Raw genomic sequence first — 17,857 nt, 5'->3', positions numbered from 1 at the left:
CCACAAGTATTTCAAATACCAGCATGGTCACCTCTGGACAGGTTTTAGCAGAGCTTCCAGACTAAGTTAGAGTAGGAAGAAAGGCCTGGCAATCTATGTCCAAAAATTAACCAACAGAAACTCATTAGGTCACCATAAAATATTATCCAGTTTAACACTAGAAAATGAGCCCCCTAGAATGGAAGGCACTCAAAATACTTAGTGGCTTCAGCAGTGGATTCAAGCATACAAAAGAACCTGAGGGTGGCTGGGACAGGGCAGCATTTTGTTTTGCTGGACATGGGGCTGCCATGGGTTGATGGCAACTGTTGTTGCTAACTGCTGTTCAGTCCATTCCGACTCATAGCGCCCCTGTATAGGGTTTCTGGAGTGGCTGGGCAATTTGAATTGCAGATGTGGCAGTTCAAACCGACCTTGAGGTCAAGTGCTTATCAACTAACAATTATTATTTTGGTATTAGCATTACTATTATTTGAAGTCCTGGTATAGCACTATAAGATAAAACACTGGACCACATGGTTGGTTTGAACTACAAGGTTGGCAGTTCAAAATCACCAGCCAACGCTTGGAAATTATATACAGGGTCACTATAAGTCGGAACCGATTTGTTGGTACTTAACATTATTATCACTGGAGTCCTGGTGTGGTGCTGTAGGAGAAGTACTTACGCAAGGTCAGTGGTTCAAACCCACCAGCTGCTCCTTGGAAACTATACATGGTCGCTGTGAGTCAAAACCAACTCAAGGGAACATTATTACTAGATTCCTGGTGTAGTGCTATAGGATAAGCACTGGGCTGCTAACCTCAAGGTCTGCTCCTCGGAAACAAAGACCAACAGTCAAAATCAACTGAATGGCACTTAATAACATTATTATTATTGATCATGATGCTTTTCCAGAAAATTAAAAATAAATTTTAAAGAATGCAAACACAGCACTTTGTTGTTTAGTGCCCTCCAGGGAAGCCTCAGTTTTCTCCCAGGGAGTAGCTGGTGTGCTCAAACTACAGACCTTGTAGTTCACAGTCCCGTGCTTATCCTATGGAGCCACCACATTTCTTGCAAAAAAGCATTAGATAAATATTTTCTTCCTTCCTGTTTGATATCATCTAATTCAGTTGTTCTTAGATGCCTGGTGAAATGACCTGAGGAGCTTTACAAATACGGATGCTTAAATCCCATCTGGAGACAGATTTAATTGCTCTAGACTAATGCGCCACACAGCAAAGCCCTTTGAACTGCGAGGTCGGCGGCTCAAGCTCACCACCTTCTCCTCGGAAACCCTATACAGGGTCGCTATGGGTCGGAATTGACTCGACAGCACTTAACAACAGAATGGGGATCAGAAAAATTTAAAGCCCCCTGGCGATCCTAATATGCCACTAAGGTTGAGAATCACTACATCAGGGCTGCAAAACAGTTCGTGGAAAATGAAAAAATAATATAAATTTTCCACGAACTTCTAAAACCCCGTGATATATATGCATCAACATAAAAGTATGTGCAGATGTTCAGGGCTCCTTTTTTTTTTTTTTTTTCTTTTTTTTAACCGCGGTACCGATCTTAAATTTTATGATGAAAGATGTCGAGAAAACAGCCTAATTTAACTAACAATATGGATAAATTTATGTTGCGTGGCAAGCAGGAACTTCCTGGGGAGATGGAATGTTCAAAGCCATCTAGATGGACAATTGAGAACAGAATGGATTACAATATGCAAATTACAGTTCGATCAACTGACGAACAAATTTAACTTTAAATTGGGATAACTATGACGTGGTCGACGAGGCACAGAGGATTGTTACTTCAGATGATTCCCACGCTCTCACTAAATTAAGAACAGCAAACTCCAGACCAGAAACGGTGAGAATGGAGTGCCGAAAGCAGGGAGGGCAAAAGCCTAAGAAATCGATTGAGGACTAATCGCTGGAGAGCTCCAGTCGGAGGTCCAGCTGACGCTATAACTACAGCACCCAAGTGCGCCACTAAACTAAGTCCCCGCGCAGTTTTTCCGGTGTCAAGGTGAACCGTCGGAAGAGTCCGGAGGGAAACGGAACCATCGCAGGAAAGGAGCCGGAGGAATCTTGGTTCCTCCGCTGATGCTGGGATTGTAGGCGCTGCGCGGTCGGCTGGTTGTGAATAACAGGAGGAAGACGCCGGGGCTTGCCTTGCTGCCTCCGCCGCTACCAACGCTATGATTCCTGTGTCGTTGCTGGTGGTGGTGGTGGGCGGCTGGACTGCCGTCTATCTGACTGACTTGGTGCTGAAGGTGAGGGCCTCGGGCCGGAGGTGCAAGGTCCTGTGTCGCCAAGGCCTTTTCTGTTCCCCCTGTCTCGCTTTCCAGGCTGGAAGCCGTTTGGCCCTTGCCCACGTGTGGCCTTCCGTGCAGTGCCCAGGCCCCGTGGAGTAAATAAAGCAAGGTCAGCAGAGAGAGGGGTGTGGCGGCTAGCGCGGCTGTCGCTGCGGCAGTCTTAGTCTTGGGTCTGAGCGGAGGGGGCTATGGCACTGCCAGACGCCACCCGGGACCCTCTGGAGAAAAAGAAAGGATCTGCTTACGGGAGGCGTTGTTTTCCGTCATTGCCCGTAAAGGTCCAACCCTCTAGAGAGTCTTGTATTAGAATGCTTACGAATCAAGTGATTTAGAGCAGTGGTCTCAAACATGATGTGCTTAAGGTCATCCTCTGAGCTTTTCGATTAAAATGCAGATTCTGATTCAGTAGGTATGGTGGTGGTGGTTGTTAAGTACTATGGAGTAGGTTCCGACTCATAGTGACCCTGCACAGGGTTTCCGAGGCTGCAAATTTTTATGGGAGCAGAAAGCCTCATCTTTCTCCCGCAGAACAGCTGGTAGTCTCGAACTGCCGACCTTGTGGTTAGCAGCGCGATTCGTAACCACTACGCTACCATAGGTATGGAGCAGGGCCTAAAATTCTGCATTTCTACAAATTCCGAAGCGTGCTCTGGTAGCGTAGTGGTTACAAATCGGACTGTGAACCTTAGGGTCCGCAGTTCGAAACTACCAGGTACTGTTCCGCGGGAGAAAGGTGAGGCTTTCTGCTCCCGTAAAGATTTACAGCCTCGGAAACCCTGTACAGGGTCACTATGGGTCAGAACCGACTCGAAAGCACTTCACCACCACCACCCACCACCACCAGTGCTGCTCGCTCTCAGACCGTACTTCCGAGTAGCGGTAATTAAAGTAGCAAGGATTTTGATAACTAGTAACTAACTACTTGTATTGTAATCTTTGCACCCTGCATCTCCTTCACACTAACTTCACTCTCCCCTTCCGCCACACAACCCTGGGTGAATGGTTCACTCTTGACTTATTTAGAAAGGGTAGCAAGCAGAATCCAAGCACATGCTTTCAAGCAACCTTTTGAAATTGAACAGGGGAGAGGAAAAGCTGTGTGTTCCTTTCTGTATGTGTGGAATAAAATCATAATCATAAATTCTCAAATGTTTAAGAAACATCTTAGTTAATGAATAGGAGAATCTTAATATTGTGAATACCTTTTAAGTAGAATCCTGTAGCTTGGCATTGTGTGTTTTATTTTTACCTTTGAATTTAGAAAGTATAGGAGGTTATGCCAGGGGGCTTCAAAAATAAAAAATAAAAACTAGTATTAAAAGATAATGGATTTTTCCACAAACTTTTTGAAGCCCCCTCAAGGAGCTCTGGTAGCGTAGTGGTTACGACAAATCGGGCTGCGAACCGCAAGGTCAGCAGTTCGAAACTAACCGCAAGGTCAGCAGTTCGAAACTACCAGCCGTTCCGCTGGAGAAAGATGAGGCTTTCGCTCACGTAAAGATGTACAGCCTCAGAAACCCTGTACAGAGTCGCTGTGAGTCGAAACCAACTCCACAGCACATCACAACAACAACAACATACGGTGTAGTATTTAGATAGAGCAAAAGCCGGACTGCCATTTCCTAGCCTTAGGGACTTTGGGCAAATTACTCTCTATTGCCTTAGTGCCCTTATCTTTGAAATGGGGACAGGAGTAGTAAAGATTGTCTGAGATTGTAGAGGATTACTGCAGTTCCTCAGTTACTTGAGGTTCAAGGGCCAGCAGTGCTGCTTCATCTTGAAGCTTATTAGAAATGCAGACTCTCAAAGCCTTATCCCTGTCTACAGAATCTGACTCTACATTTTAACAATATCCCCAGATTAACAATATCCCCAGATGCACGTTTGTATGAAGTACTTGGCCTAGTGTTGTTGTTGTTGTTGTCATGTGCCGTGGAGTTGGTTCCGACTCATAGCGACCCTGTACAGGGTTTCCACGGGAGCAGAAAGCCTCCTCTTTCTCCCGCGGAACAGCTGGTAGTTTCGAACTGCTGACCCTGAGGATAGCAGCCCGATTCGTAACCACTACGCCACCAGAGCTCCTTGTTTGTTGGTGTTATGTGCCGTGGAGTCAGTTCTGACCCATAGCGACCCTTTACAGGGTTTCCGAGGCTGTAAATCTTTAGGGAGCAGAAAGCCTCATCTTTCGCCCGCGGAACAGCTGGTAGTTTTAAACGGCTGACCTTGAGATTAGCAGCCCGATTCGTAGCCATTATGCTACCAGAGCTCCTTAGAGCTCCTTGCTGGTTAATGTTGTTAAGTCCCGTGGAGTCGGTTCCAACCCATAACGACCCTATATAGGGTTTCCGAGGAGCGACTGATGAGCTTGAACCGCCGACCTTACAGTTCAAACGGTTTTGCAATCTGGCGCATTAACCCACAGCGCCACACCTGAGCTCCTTGTTTAGCATGTCATAAATAATCCAAGCCACTGCTTTAACCAGTTTTTTGTTGTTTTTTTCTTTTGTTTTTAAAAAGCCACATATCTTCATTTTACATATTGAAAAAAAAAAAAGATTTTAGAAACCTCTGTGGAACCGTGGTAGCAGTGGTAGCAGAGTAGATTACGCTTGGGCTGCCAAAGGGTCAGAAGGAAGAGGCTTTCTGTTAAGTAAAGATTTACAGCCTCAGAAACCCTACATAGGGTCACTCTGAGTTAGAATCGACTTGATGGCAGTGGGTTGAGTTTTTGGTTTACAGAAACCTCTACAGTCTCTGGTGTGGTGCTGTGGGTTAATGTGCTGGACTGTAAAGTCAGTTTGAACCATAAGGTTGGTGGTTCAAGCTCATCTGCCGCTCTTAGGAAACCCTATATAGGGTTGCAATGGGTCTTAAGTGACTCAATGGCACTTAACAACAAGAGTCTCTGGTCAACTGTGTGAGGTGATGCGGATGTCCCTTTAATCCCAGACAGCCCCAGCTCCCTATGAACAATATCCCCTGAGCAAAAGACCTAATACTCATACAGAGTGCCCGTTCCAGATTGGAGAGGCCTTGATTTTTTTTTTTTTTTTAATATTGTTTTATTGTGAATTATGTGATGGTTTACATAGGAGAACATTAGCTTTACATTCATCCTATCATATATCATTTCTTTGCCATGGTTACAATCCCATCCATCAACCAACCAAAGGGTATATACCCTGCAAACCTGCCCCCCGCTCATCAGCACACAGCCCCTCTCCCACTCTGGGTCAAAAGTCCCCAGCTGCTCCATCTCTCCACGCCATCGTCTCTGCCTCCTTCTCTGGCGTCACTGTTTCTCTGGGTAGGGTCCCACGCTTCACTCGTCTCCCTTGATGGTCCCAGGGAACTCCGCTCCTAGACTGCAAAGTCAATCACTCCCCTCCTTTTGCTACAAAACATCTACCTTTACATTTCCAAACTTCACAGTCAGTCCTGATAACAGTTATTCACTATTGTACCACAAGGCCCAATCCCCATCTCCTTTCATCAGCCCAGCCCAGACAGATTGGATACTACTCAGTGAAGATTCTACCTTCCTCCACGCCCTCTAGATCTAGGCTCCCTCTTGAAAGCTTGTAAGCCTTTGTGGCCCCCCCCCCCCAATTTTGGGTAGCCACTGTCCAAGTTGCCCAGCCCTGTCTACTCTGTGTATGGAGGGGGTGGGAATGATCCTCACTGTAAAAATTTGTTCCCTCTTTTGAGCTACTGCATCCATAGGTGTAGGTCAAGTTCATAAAATTGTATCAGATTACTCTTTTTTTCCTCTTTTTTCTTCTTCTAGTTGAGCTCTGATCATCTATGGAAGCCAGGTCAAGTGGGTATTATCTGCAAGTGTGGATATTCTTATGCATATGCCCTCTCTTCTTATCAGCTGAATGCTTCACTCTCCGTTCTAGTCCTCTGTGGCTATGTCACTGACTCTAGGCCCAGGAGTCCCCAGGTCTTGCCACACTGCTGGCCAACTAGGTCTCCACCCAGGTTCACAGGAGTCTGTTGAATGTTGTAGGGCTTACCTTGCAGCTGAATTTCTGTTTTTCCCTCACTTCCCCTTATCAGTGACCAACGTAGTCACCAATCAGAGAATCAGAGTGTGTATTCCCGTTGAGTCTTAGTCTTGTAAGGGGGTTTGCCCTGAGGGGACCCAACCACTTGCCTTGATGTCTTCTCGGCTAGCAACCTGCATGTTCTTGTAGTAATCAGTCTGACTAAGGCCTTGATTTTTAGGAGCCTACACTTTCAACTACTTTGCTTCCTGCTTGGTCTGCCATTCACCCTTTGTTCTCCTAGGATTTCCTCAGTAAACATTTCTGGAAGGGTATGTTACTCCCCTTTTCCAACTCCCAGGAAACAAGCAGATTTTGAAACATTCTCCAGAAGCCTAAGGGTAGCTCCAAAGGTAAACACACACCTGTATTCAGACTCAGGTTATTTTTAATAACTGTTAAGTGCTGTAGAGTGGGTTCTGACTCATAGTGACTCTGTATAGGGTTTCTAAGAAGTAGCTGGTGTGTTTGAACAGCTGACTCTGCAGTTAGTAGTCCAGTGCTTATCCTGCAATGACACACCAGGACTCCTTCATAACTATGATGGGACTAAAATATCCTTCGAGGAACCTTCAGGGGGATCAGCATCAATAAGACAAGATACTTACTATGCTTACCCTAACTGCAGAAATAGGAATCAGATGGGTCTATAACAGCCTGACTTTATCCAAAATCCCACATTAGCCAAGGACTTCAAACTTCCCAGAAGATAAAACTCTTCTTAGGGTTGAATATAAGCAGCTATTCTCCCAACCCCAGAGAATTTAAAAGAGGAGTTACCGAGACAAGTATGACTTTAGATAGTTTTGTACTTTTACAGGATTAAAGTCAGCCTCATTTCTTAGTGGTGTTGCTCGGAAGACGATAGAAAGCTCTGGTTCTAATGAACCTACCCCTTCTGTTGCATTGGTTGGGGGTCTTTTTAAATTCTAACACAAGACCCATTTCTTTGAGACTTGTTCTGTACAATAAAGTAGCTGTTGAGCACTTGAAATGTTTAGTCCAAATGGAGATATAAGTGAAATTCATGCTGATTTCAAAGATTTAGTACCCCAAAAAAAGAATGTATTCTCCATTTTTTTAATGTTAATTACACATTGAAGTAGTAATAATGATTTTGAATTAAAGAAAACATTAAGTTAATTAAAATTAATCTCACCCATTTCTAATTGCTTTTTTTTAAAGTGTGGCTACTAAAAATTTATAATCATATATGTGGTTTATAAGGAGGCCTGGTGTTGCCGTAGGTTAAATATTGGGCTGCTAATCACAAAGGTCAGTGGTTTAAATCCACCAGCTACTCCTCAGGAGAAAGATGAGGCTTTCTACTGTCAGAAAGCTTTGCAGTCTCAAACCCTGTGGAGCAGTTCCACTCTGTGTGGGTCTAGCTCTCTCTGAGTCAGAATGGACACAGCGGCAGTGGGTTGGGTTTGAGTTTATGTGACTTACGTGATTTGTTTCTATTGGACAATGCTATTCCAAGCTTGGATCCACAGTCAACACTCATGGAAGTAGCAGTCAAGAAATCAAACAACTGCATTAGGTACAACTGCTGCACAAGACTTCTCTAAAGTGTTCAAGAGCAAAGATATCAGTGTGAGGACTAAGGTGAGACTGATCGAAGCCATGGTATTTTCAATAGCTTCATAGGCATGTGGAAGTTGGACAATTAATAAGGAAAAGTGGAAAAGAATCGATATATTTGAATTACAGTTTTGTAGAAGAGTATTGAAAGTACCACAGACTACCAGAAAAAGAAACAAATCTTGTCTTGATTGAAGTGCAGCTTAGAATGCTCCTTCGGAACCAGGATGGTGAGACTATCTCTCATACTTAGGACATGTTATCAGAAAGGACCAGTCTCTGAAAAATGACATCATGCTTGGTAAAAATGGAGGGCCAGCAAAAAAGAGGAAACCCCCCACGAGATGGACTGACACCGTGACAGCAGCATTGGGCTCAAACATAACACTTGTGAGGCTGGTATAAGACCAGACAGGGTTTCCTTCTGTTGTCCGTAGGGTTGCTATGAAGAGTCTCTGTTACATATTCTTATATGGATGGTTGATTTGGTTTGGTTGTTTGTTTTTACCACCTTTAAAAATATAAAAGTCATTCTGAATTCACAAACTTTATAGAAATGGGTTGTAGACTGGATTTGGCCCACAGGGCATGATTTGCCTTACCCTATCAGGTGTGGCATTGTAGGATCAGCACTGGACTGTGATCTACAAGGTTGGTAGTTCCAACCCACCAGCTGCTCTTAGAAACCCCATATAAGGGTCAGTGTGAATTGGAACTGACTCGATGGCACCTAACAACAACTATATCAGGCCAACTAGTTTAAGACCCTCAAGAATGAACATGTTTTTAGGTGCCGAGTCAGCTCTAACTTATCGCTACATTATGCATAGCCGAGCATAACACTGCCTGGTCCTGTGACATCCTCACAGCGGTTACATTTGAGCCCACTGCTGCCACTGTGCCAGTCAATCTCGTTGGGAATCTTCCTTTTCCCGCTGACCCTCCACTTTACCAGGCATAGTGTTCTTCTCTAGGGACTGGAGCCTCCTGACAGTAAGTTCTAAGTCTGAGAGACAAACTGTCACCATCCTGGCTTCTAAGGAGCATGCTGGCTGTACTTCTTCTAACACAGATTTGTTTGTCCTTTTGGAAATCCATGAACATAAAGCTTTAAAATTATCACCATTTAAAATGATCAAAATGCTGATTTCCTGTAGATGATCCTTCTACTTACTTTTCTTAAACATTAGAAATGTTCTTCAAAATTTAGTGATATGGAATATTTGTTTCTCTTTTAGTCATCTGTCTATTTTAAACATTCTTATGAAGACTGGCTAGAAAACAATGGATTGAGCATCTCCCCTTTTCACATAAGATGGCAAACTGCTGTTTTCAATCGTGCCTTTTACAGTTGGGGACGACGGAAAGCGAGGATGCTTTACCAATGGTATTTTCTTCTCTTTTTGCTTTTAAGTAGTCATTCTGATGATGAGAAATAACTGTTTGTTTAGCTATTTCCAATAATTTTTCAGTCTACTGAATTTTAAAAAGTTGACAGTCGAAGATATTTCTGATTTTATATTTGCTTATAGGATTACATCATTGTGCTTTTGCAAACATTAAAAATGTAACAAATTGTGATGTTTACAGTTAGGGGGTTTGCAGTGATCTCTAGGAGACGGTACCCTAATAGGGGCAGGTTCTGTGGTTGAGAGAGTTTCAAATGTAGGGGTGAGGGAGGTTTTCTAAAATTCCTATTTGTTAAAAATTTAGTTCCAAATGGAATAGAGTTAAATGCAAACACCCAGATCATCAAAAAAAAAAAAAAATTTACCAGAAAATACAACAGCAGATCAAAGGAAACAAACTAGAAGGAAGGATATAGTAAAGATAAGAGTAGAAATCAATGAAACAGAAAGAACTAGAGAATAAACCTAAGAGTAAGAAAAATCTGCAAAACCAAAAGTTGGTTCTTTGAAAAAATAAAATTGATAAACCCCTTCAATGACTGATCAAGAATGAAAGAAAACACAGGCAACCAAAAATCAAAAGTGAAAAATCTGACATTTCTATATATTCTATTATTGGTAAGTGCTGTCAAGTTGGTTCCAACTCATAGCGATTCTATATAGGGTTTCCGAGACTGCAGATCTTTGCAGGAACAGAAATCCTCATTTTTTCTTCCTCTGAGTGCCTGGTGGGTTCAAACTGCAAACCGCAGCTCACAGTCCAGTGCTTATCCTACAGAGCTACTGTGTTTCCCATAGATTCTATATACATTCTAAAAAATCATAAGACTGTTGTGAATAATTCTATAACTATAAATTTAACATTTTAGATGAAATGGGCAATTCCTTGAAAAAGCATAGTTTATCAAAAAGATAGCAGATAAAATGACAAATTTTATGATACATACCTTACCACAAAGGAAAATTGCTTCTTCAGCCAAAGTATTAGATTTTTCCCAACTACAGAAGGACAATTTTTCATTATTAAGCAGTAGAAGAAATAAACTGTTGTGATCTCTTACTATGTTACTAATTAAACTCATCTACACAGGGTCACTCTGAGTCCAAACCAACTGGACTGCACTTAACAACAAAGGAGCTCTGGTAGCGTAGTGGTTACGAATCGGGCTGCGAACCTTAAGGTCAGCGGTTCGAAACTACCAGCTGCTCCGCGGGAGAAAGATGAGGCTTTCTACTCCCGGAAGGATTTACACCCTCGGAAACCCTGTACAGGGTCGCTATGGGTCGGACCCGACTCGACGGCACTTAACAACAACAAACAACAACAACAACACAGGGTCACTCTGAGTCCAAACCAACTGGACTGCACTTAACAACAATCATCACAAATAAACCTAAAATAAAAATGCAAAGAATAAAAGTTGGTAGATGAAAATAAAAATTGGCTGTAGGATAATGCACTGGACTGCAAGGTCGGTTTGAACCACAAGGTCAGTGGTTCAAATTCATCAACTGTTCCTTAAAAACCCTATACAGGGTCACTTTGAGTCAGATCCGACTTGACGGCACTTAACAAGAAGGTCAAAAGAGCTTTCATAACTATATGAGAATAAGATCCAAGCCGAGATAGATACTTGAGTAAGCTAAAGACTGGTGGTGGTGGTGGTGGTTATGTGCCGTGGACTCGCTTCCGACTCATAGCTACGCTGTACAGAGTTTCCGAGGCTATAAATCTTTATGGGAGCAGAAAGCCTCATCTTTCTCCTGTGGAACAGCTGGTAGTTTTGAACTGCTGACCTTGAGGTTTGCAGCCCAATTCATAACCACTACGTATCAGAGCTCCTTATATACAACCCTGTATAGGGTTTCTGAGGAGCAGCTACTGAGCTTGAACTGCCGACCTTGCAGCAGTTCAAACGGCTTTGTAGTCTGGCACATTAACCCACAGCGCCACACCAGGACTCATATATATATATATATATATATATATATATACACACACACATATGTATTCGGAGTCCATGTGCGGCATGACTCTAACCACTATATTACCAGAGCTCCTTAAAGACAGGAGAGGAAACCTTTTTTTTTTTTTAGCTGTGAACAATCTTCAGCCTCTTCAATTGTAGAATTATAAGCTATTAAAATTGCTTAAAGAGACTAGTGCTCATGATTAGTCAAGTATGTGAAGTTCAGCTACGAAAAAGATGCCTAGTAACTGAGATATTTACCTGTCATTTTGAAGTTATGAAATGTAGCTAGTTAATGTTGCTGAGTTGTGAGGGATTCTTCATTTATACGAGTTTTTTTTCCCTTTTGACAGGTTCAATTTTGGAATGGTGTTTGGAGTAATTGCCATGTTTAGCTCATTTTTCCTCCTTGGAAAAACATTGATGCAGACTTTGGCACAAATGATGGCTGACTCTCCCTCTTCTTACACTTCTTCCTCCTCTTCTTCCTCTTCCTCTTCTTCTTCCTCCTCTTCCTCTTCCTCCTCTTCCTCTTCTTCCTCTTCCTCTACAATTCACAATGAACAGGTGCTACAAGTTGTGGTAAGTGCCCTCTTTTTTTAACAAATAACTTTGATGAAATATAGATATAAGATGTTCCCCCTATATAGTATAACCCCTATGCAACCTCTATGCATAATATAAACAGGAATATAAATCACTGTGTTTTTTCTTAAACCACGGGCCCAAGGTTAGTGGTTCAAACCCACTAGCTGCTCCTTGGAAATCCTGTATTTGTGAGTTGGAACCAACTCAACAGCACTCAATAACAACCACCACATAATGTATTAAGCACTGGACTGTTCACCACAGGGTTGGCAGTTCAAATCCACGAGTCGCTCCTTAGAAACCTTATACAGGGTTGCTATGAGTCGGAAATGATTTGACAAATCTTAACAACAACATAATGTATAAATAAATAGCATTTTGATCCCATGCAAAGGATCAAAATGCTCTTCATTACTTTCAGAGTTTAACTAATAATATCATTTAAATTAAAGGTACAAGACTTTTCTGAAAATTCACTGATTTTTTTCCTTGAAATTTTATTTGTTTTATTATTGGGAAAATGAATAGCAAAACACACACCAATTCAACATTGTTTACATGTACAGTTTAGTGACAGTAATTAGAGTCTTGGAGTTGAGCCACCATTCTCACCCTCATTAGCATAAAATCACTGCCTCTGATGTTCCTGTCTAATCTTTTGAGTTACTGTTGTCAATTTGATCAAATATAAATAGTTCTTAAAAGAGCATAATGCTCAAGGCAGACCTATTTTTACTAGTTAAACTAAGCTACTGGTCAATTTTTAGACTTCAGGAAATGTTTTTGCTTTAAGGTTTAAAGACTGTCTCAGAACAGTAATTTCCGGGTTCCATCCATCCTCTGTGGCTCCAGAAAGTCTAGAATCCATGAGAATTGGAAATTCTGTTCTGCATTTCCCCCTTTTTGAACAGGTCTCTGTTAATGGAATCTTGGGTCAAAATGTTCAGTTCTTCTGGTCTCGTGGCAAAGAAGGCATGTACTTGTTCATGGAGACAATTAGTCATACATTCCATAGCCTCCTTTTATTCATGACTTCCCGCCTTCCTTTGTTGTGTTAAGTGTCATCGAGTCGGTTCTGACCCATAGTGACACTGTATAGGGTTTCCGAGGAGCAGCTGGTGAGCTTGAACCACTGACCTTGCAGTTTGCAGTCTGGCGCATTAACCCACAGTGCCACACCAGGACTCCCCTTCCTTTGTTACTCCAGGTGAATAGAAACCAATTGTTGTACCTTGGATGATCAGTCACAGCCTTTAAACCCTCAGACACTACACAATAAACTAAACATAGAACAGAAGCACTAAATCTATCATTAGGCCGATTAATTGGAATGCTCTGTGAAACCATGACAGAAAACTTTCAAACCGAGGAACCAAGTCATATGAAGGGTTTGGTTGTATATAAGCACCCTCAGCAGCTACTCTGGGGTTTTGTTGTTGTTTTGTTTTTTTGGTCATTATTATAAATATATCTGTCATATTGCTTTTGTCAATTCAACTTTTTCTTAGCTTTTTATTGTGAATCCAGTGAAGGTTCACAGAGAATACCGTCAGTTTTACATTCAACAAATCATATACTTTGCTTCATTACAATGATTACAATCCCCTCCTCGTACCATCACTTAACAGCATTTACCTCTCTGTCTGTTCCACTACCTTCATCCTTCCTCTGCCAATCTCCCTCTTATTGCTTGCCCCATAACCAATGTTAACACTTGTCTACCATCTAGCCCATGAGTAATTTTCCCTCCCCATCTCCGGTAACTATCATAGAATGTTTCTTTTATCTAGAAAACCTTTTCTTAACTTTTTACAACAGTTGTTGTTGAGCTCCATCAAGTCGATCCCGACCCATAGCGACTCTGTGTAGCGAGTGGTCTCATACAATATTTGCCCTTTTATGATTGGCTAATTTCACTCAACATAATGTCCTCCAGGTTCATCCATGTTATGAGGTGTTTCACAGATCATCAATATTGTTATTCTTCAACAATACATAGTATTCCATTGTGTGTATGTACCAAAGTTTGTTTAACCATTCTTTTGTTGATGGGCATTTAAGCTGTCTCCATCTTTTTGATGTGTTTCATGTAGATAGCATATTAAAAGATCCTGTTATCCATTCTGCTGCTTTGTAACTCTTGACTGGCCCATTTAGTCCATTTACATTCAGTGGAATTATTGATAGGTATGAATTGATTGCTGTCATTTTGCTATGTGGGTTTTGGTGTTACTGCTGGTATCTTTGTTCAACATTATTTTCTGTGCTGAGTTCCATTTGAGGGTTTTCTTCATTTCTATTGTTAATGTCTGCTGAATCTTTCTAATTTTCCTCTCTTTCGCTTTGACGTGAAGATGTATTCATTTTCTTTGAGGTTGCCATGTAATTTATTCATTTTTTTTTCCTGGTTAAATTTCTGTTTTATCTTAAAATCTACTTGACTTCCTCACAATCTAGAAATTCTACATACACACCATTTCCTCTTTTTGCTTTGTATTTGACTTCATTATAAATTGATACCTATTTTCAGCCTTGTAGGTTTGTTTTACTTTAAATACTTCTATATCTGGATTGAGTTCTGGGTGGTGTTGTCATATGCGTTAATCTCAAATAGTTGTCTGCCGTTGTTAGTTCTCAGTCCAAAGAATACCCTATGGTATTTCTTATAAAATTGGTCTATTTATTATTACAAATTCCTTTAATTTCTGTTTGCCAGAAAATGTCCTAATTTCATCATGGTATTTGAGCTTTGCTGGATATATGATTCCTGGTTTAAGGGTTTTGTATATGTCATTCCATTGCCTTCTTGCCTGTATGGTTTCTGCTGAGAAATCAGAGCTTAGTTTTATTGATTCTCCTTTGTAGGCAACTTTTTGGGTTTTCCCAACCTGCTCTCAGGATTCTTTCCTTGTCTATAGTTTTAGAAAGTATGATTATGGTATTCCTAGTGATTTACTTTTGGGGCCTATCCTTTTAGAGGTTTGTTCAGCTTCTTATATGCTTATCTTCTCAACTTCTATAATGTTAAGGAAGTTTTCCTTTAGCAACTCTTTGACAATTTTCTTTGTGCTTTTTATTGTATCCTTCTGTTCTGGAATTCCATTACCCATAAGTTATTCTTCTTCATGGTGTCCCACATAACTCTTTGGCTTTCTTCAGACTGAATTTTTTCATTCTATTTTTCTGACTATTCTTCTCGCGTACTAGTATTAAGAGATTTATTTTCAAGTCACTAATTTGGGTTTCCATTGCTTCAAATGTGTTCCTTTGTTCTTTCAATGTCTTGTCCATTTCTGACATCTTAGTATTAATCTTCTGGATTTCTGTTTGCAGGTTTTGTATTATTCAACAGTTTTGCATTTATTTGCTCTGTTTGTTCTTGTAGTGTTTTCCTGAATTTTTCTAAAGTTCTTTCTGTGTTCTCCTTGTTTTCCTCAATATTCCTGCCAATCCTTTGAAGGTATTTACATATCATCCTTTTGTTGTTTGTGTACCTCAGTTTAGTGTGGGTTTAACTGGTATTGGCTGTTGCCTATTGTTAATCAGGTGCGATAGGAGCTGGTATTGGCTCTTGCCCAATAGGTGGAGCTGCAGATAGTGTAGTTGTGACTGGGCTTTAATGGGCACGGTTGCTATCTCCTGTCAGTTGGGCAAAAGGAAAAATATACACACACACAAGAAACCAAAGCAGAATAAAGAAACAAGCAAGTAACAGTAAAAAGAGAAAATAATAAAGAAGAAAAAACAAATAAAATGAGATGTAAAGAAGGTGAAGTTGGCAGCGGCTAGGGTGGGGGCCCTGGGAGTACAATGGCTGGCTGCAAAGGACAGCTTGGAATGTGATACCATTGGATAGCCTTCCACATTCCTAAGGAAATGCTTCCCAGGCCCTATCCCCAAACCTCAGAAGAATGGACTGCCACTGCCAAGAAGTATAATGTGCTCACAGAAGACTATGAGCTGTACTTAGATGGTGGCATGGGGTATGGCTATTACCCGAAGCACTTTGATCACTCACTCAAGAGAGAGAACACTTGGAATACTCAGACCTGAAGTTGGACTAGGCTAAACTGTTCCACTGTGTGGACACATCCCCCACACCAGTTTTGTAGGATGTAGACGTGCATAAGCGTCTCTCTGGCTCTGTACCCTTCATGCCGCTCATGTTCTGGGTTGCGGAGATGCAGCACACCTATCAGCCAGTGGACCCAAAGCAGCAGCTTCATAATGATCTGTTTGACCCAGTGGTTCACTATGAGATCTGAGGGGGCTGCCTGGGCTTTTGTGCCCCCTAACTGGCACTCTCATTCCTAGAGAGTAATCTTATTGAAATTCCTAATTAAATTTACTGGTGTGGTTAAAAAACTAAAGAAAGAAAAGTGGGCAGAAACTATAAATAAATAAATATATATATATATATATATATATATATATATATATATATATAATTAAAAAGAGAAAAGAGGGACAGGAAAATGGAGCAATAGGAGAGAAAGTGAAAGGATAGGGGAAAAAAACTTAGAACAAAACAGGGACAGGGAAGAAGAAAAGACAGTTGTTGTTAAGTGCCATTGACTCAGTTCTGACTCCTAATGACCCTGTATAGGGTTTCCCAGGAGCAGCTGGTGAGCTTGAATCACTGACTTTGCAGTCCAATGCATTAACCCACAGCACCACACCAGGACTCCTATCATGGAAAGAGAGGAAATGAGAAACAAGAAAAGAAGGAAAAACAAAAGTAGAGATGGAAAGGATAAAATGCAAGGGAATGGAAAGAAAAGGGAAAAAAAGAATAAAAGCAAGGAAAATAAAAAAACAAATCTCTCCTCCCCCACAAAAGAAAAAATATATATATATATATACAGTGTAAATGTTGGACTTAAAGAGGAGAAAAATTCTGGACTATTCCTGCAAGCCAAAGGGGCTCATGAGATGAATACGGGAAGGATGTGACAGCAGAGTTCCTGACCCTAGATGCAGTTCCTATAGGCCGAGGTGTTATCCTGTGTTCAGGGCACTCAATCCAGAAGGAGTTTGTGGAGGCCCTTGATGGAGTTGGTTTCAATGTCTGTTAAGACCACAGAGCAGCTAAGGCCAGAGTGATTGTTTATGAGAGTTTCTGCTAGACTAATGGACTTCTGGCATGGCGCTGAAGAATCAGCACTGGACTGTAAACAACAAGGTCAGTAGTTCAAACCCACCAGCTGCTCCTTAGAAACCCTATACAGGGTTGCTATGACTTAGAAACCCACTAGATGGCACTTGACAACAATAATGCTTGTCTGGTGGCTCTGCAGGTTCTGTGGGTGTGAAGCTGAGCCCACTTGAATCCAGGCACCAAAGTGGCACAGCCGACCCCTGCCTTACACTGGCATGGTTCACACCCACATGGCTCCAAATTCCTAGAGAGCAGAGTCTACACTGGAGGTGGATGAGGATGGGAGGTGGTCACCAGGAGAATGTGGGGAAAAGTGAAGGAATTGTACCCTTCTCATTTCCTCTGTGAGTCTGCTCTGCCAGCCACCTTCTGTTGCCAAAGCTGCTCACAGGAGTTCAGGATGATCACATGGCATCTGGCCAGCCATTCACCAGTCAATCTCCCTTTCTCTCGCTGTACCTGCTCAGCTTCTCTCCCATCAAACACTCAATCCAGTCCTCTAACATTTCCTTGGAAGTTCAGACTTCCAGGATTTTCATCTGTGTCTGTTTCATTTGGTCTTTCATATCTTAATTGTACAAACACAGAGCATTTGTAGTTCACCATCTTGTCGGATGCCCCTCACTGATTTCTTGATGTGAACAATAGTATGCTAAATTGTACTCCTTGATTGTAAACTCTTTATAATGATTTTCACTTTAAGGCAGTGTATGTGTCTGTAATTTATCATTTATGTCTTCAGAATTTGAAAGAGGGCTTTACCATTGACTACTGTGTGTGTGTGTATATA

The 17,857-nt window shown here is 41.6% G+C and overlaps 1 protein-coding gene across 1 annotated transcript in view; it reads left to right on the top strand.

The window, feature by feature from the left end:
• The first annotated feature begins 2,030 nt into the window (after positions 1–2,030).
• MBTPS2 (membrane-bound transcription factor peptidase, site 2) overlaps positions 2,031–17,857 on the top strand; it is a 71,770-nt gene continuing 55,943 nt past the window's right edge. Inside the window, exons 1-3 of the mRNA XM_006835576.1 lie at positions 2,031–2,267; positions 9,181–9,329; positions 11,675–11,903. Coding sequence (XP_006835639.1) covers positions 2,193–2,267; positions 9,181–9,329; positions 11,675–11,903 — 453 coding nt within the window. The 5' untranslated portion in view covers positions 2,031–2,192. The remainder of the gene's footprint in view (positions 2,268–9,180; positions 9,330–11,674; positions 11,904–17,857) is intronic.

This window comes from Chrysochloris asiatica, unplaced genomic scaffold (genome assembly GCF_000296735.1).
Source record: "Chrysochloris asiatica unplaced genomic scaffold, ChrAsi1.0 scaffold00018, whole genome shotgun sequence".
Lineage (NCBI taxonomy): Eukaryota > Metazoa > Chordata > Mammalia > Afrosoricida > Chrysochloridae > Chrysochloris > Chrysochloris asiatica.
This window is presented reverse-complemented; position numbering and strand designations above follow the sequence as displayed.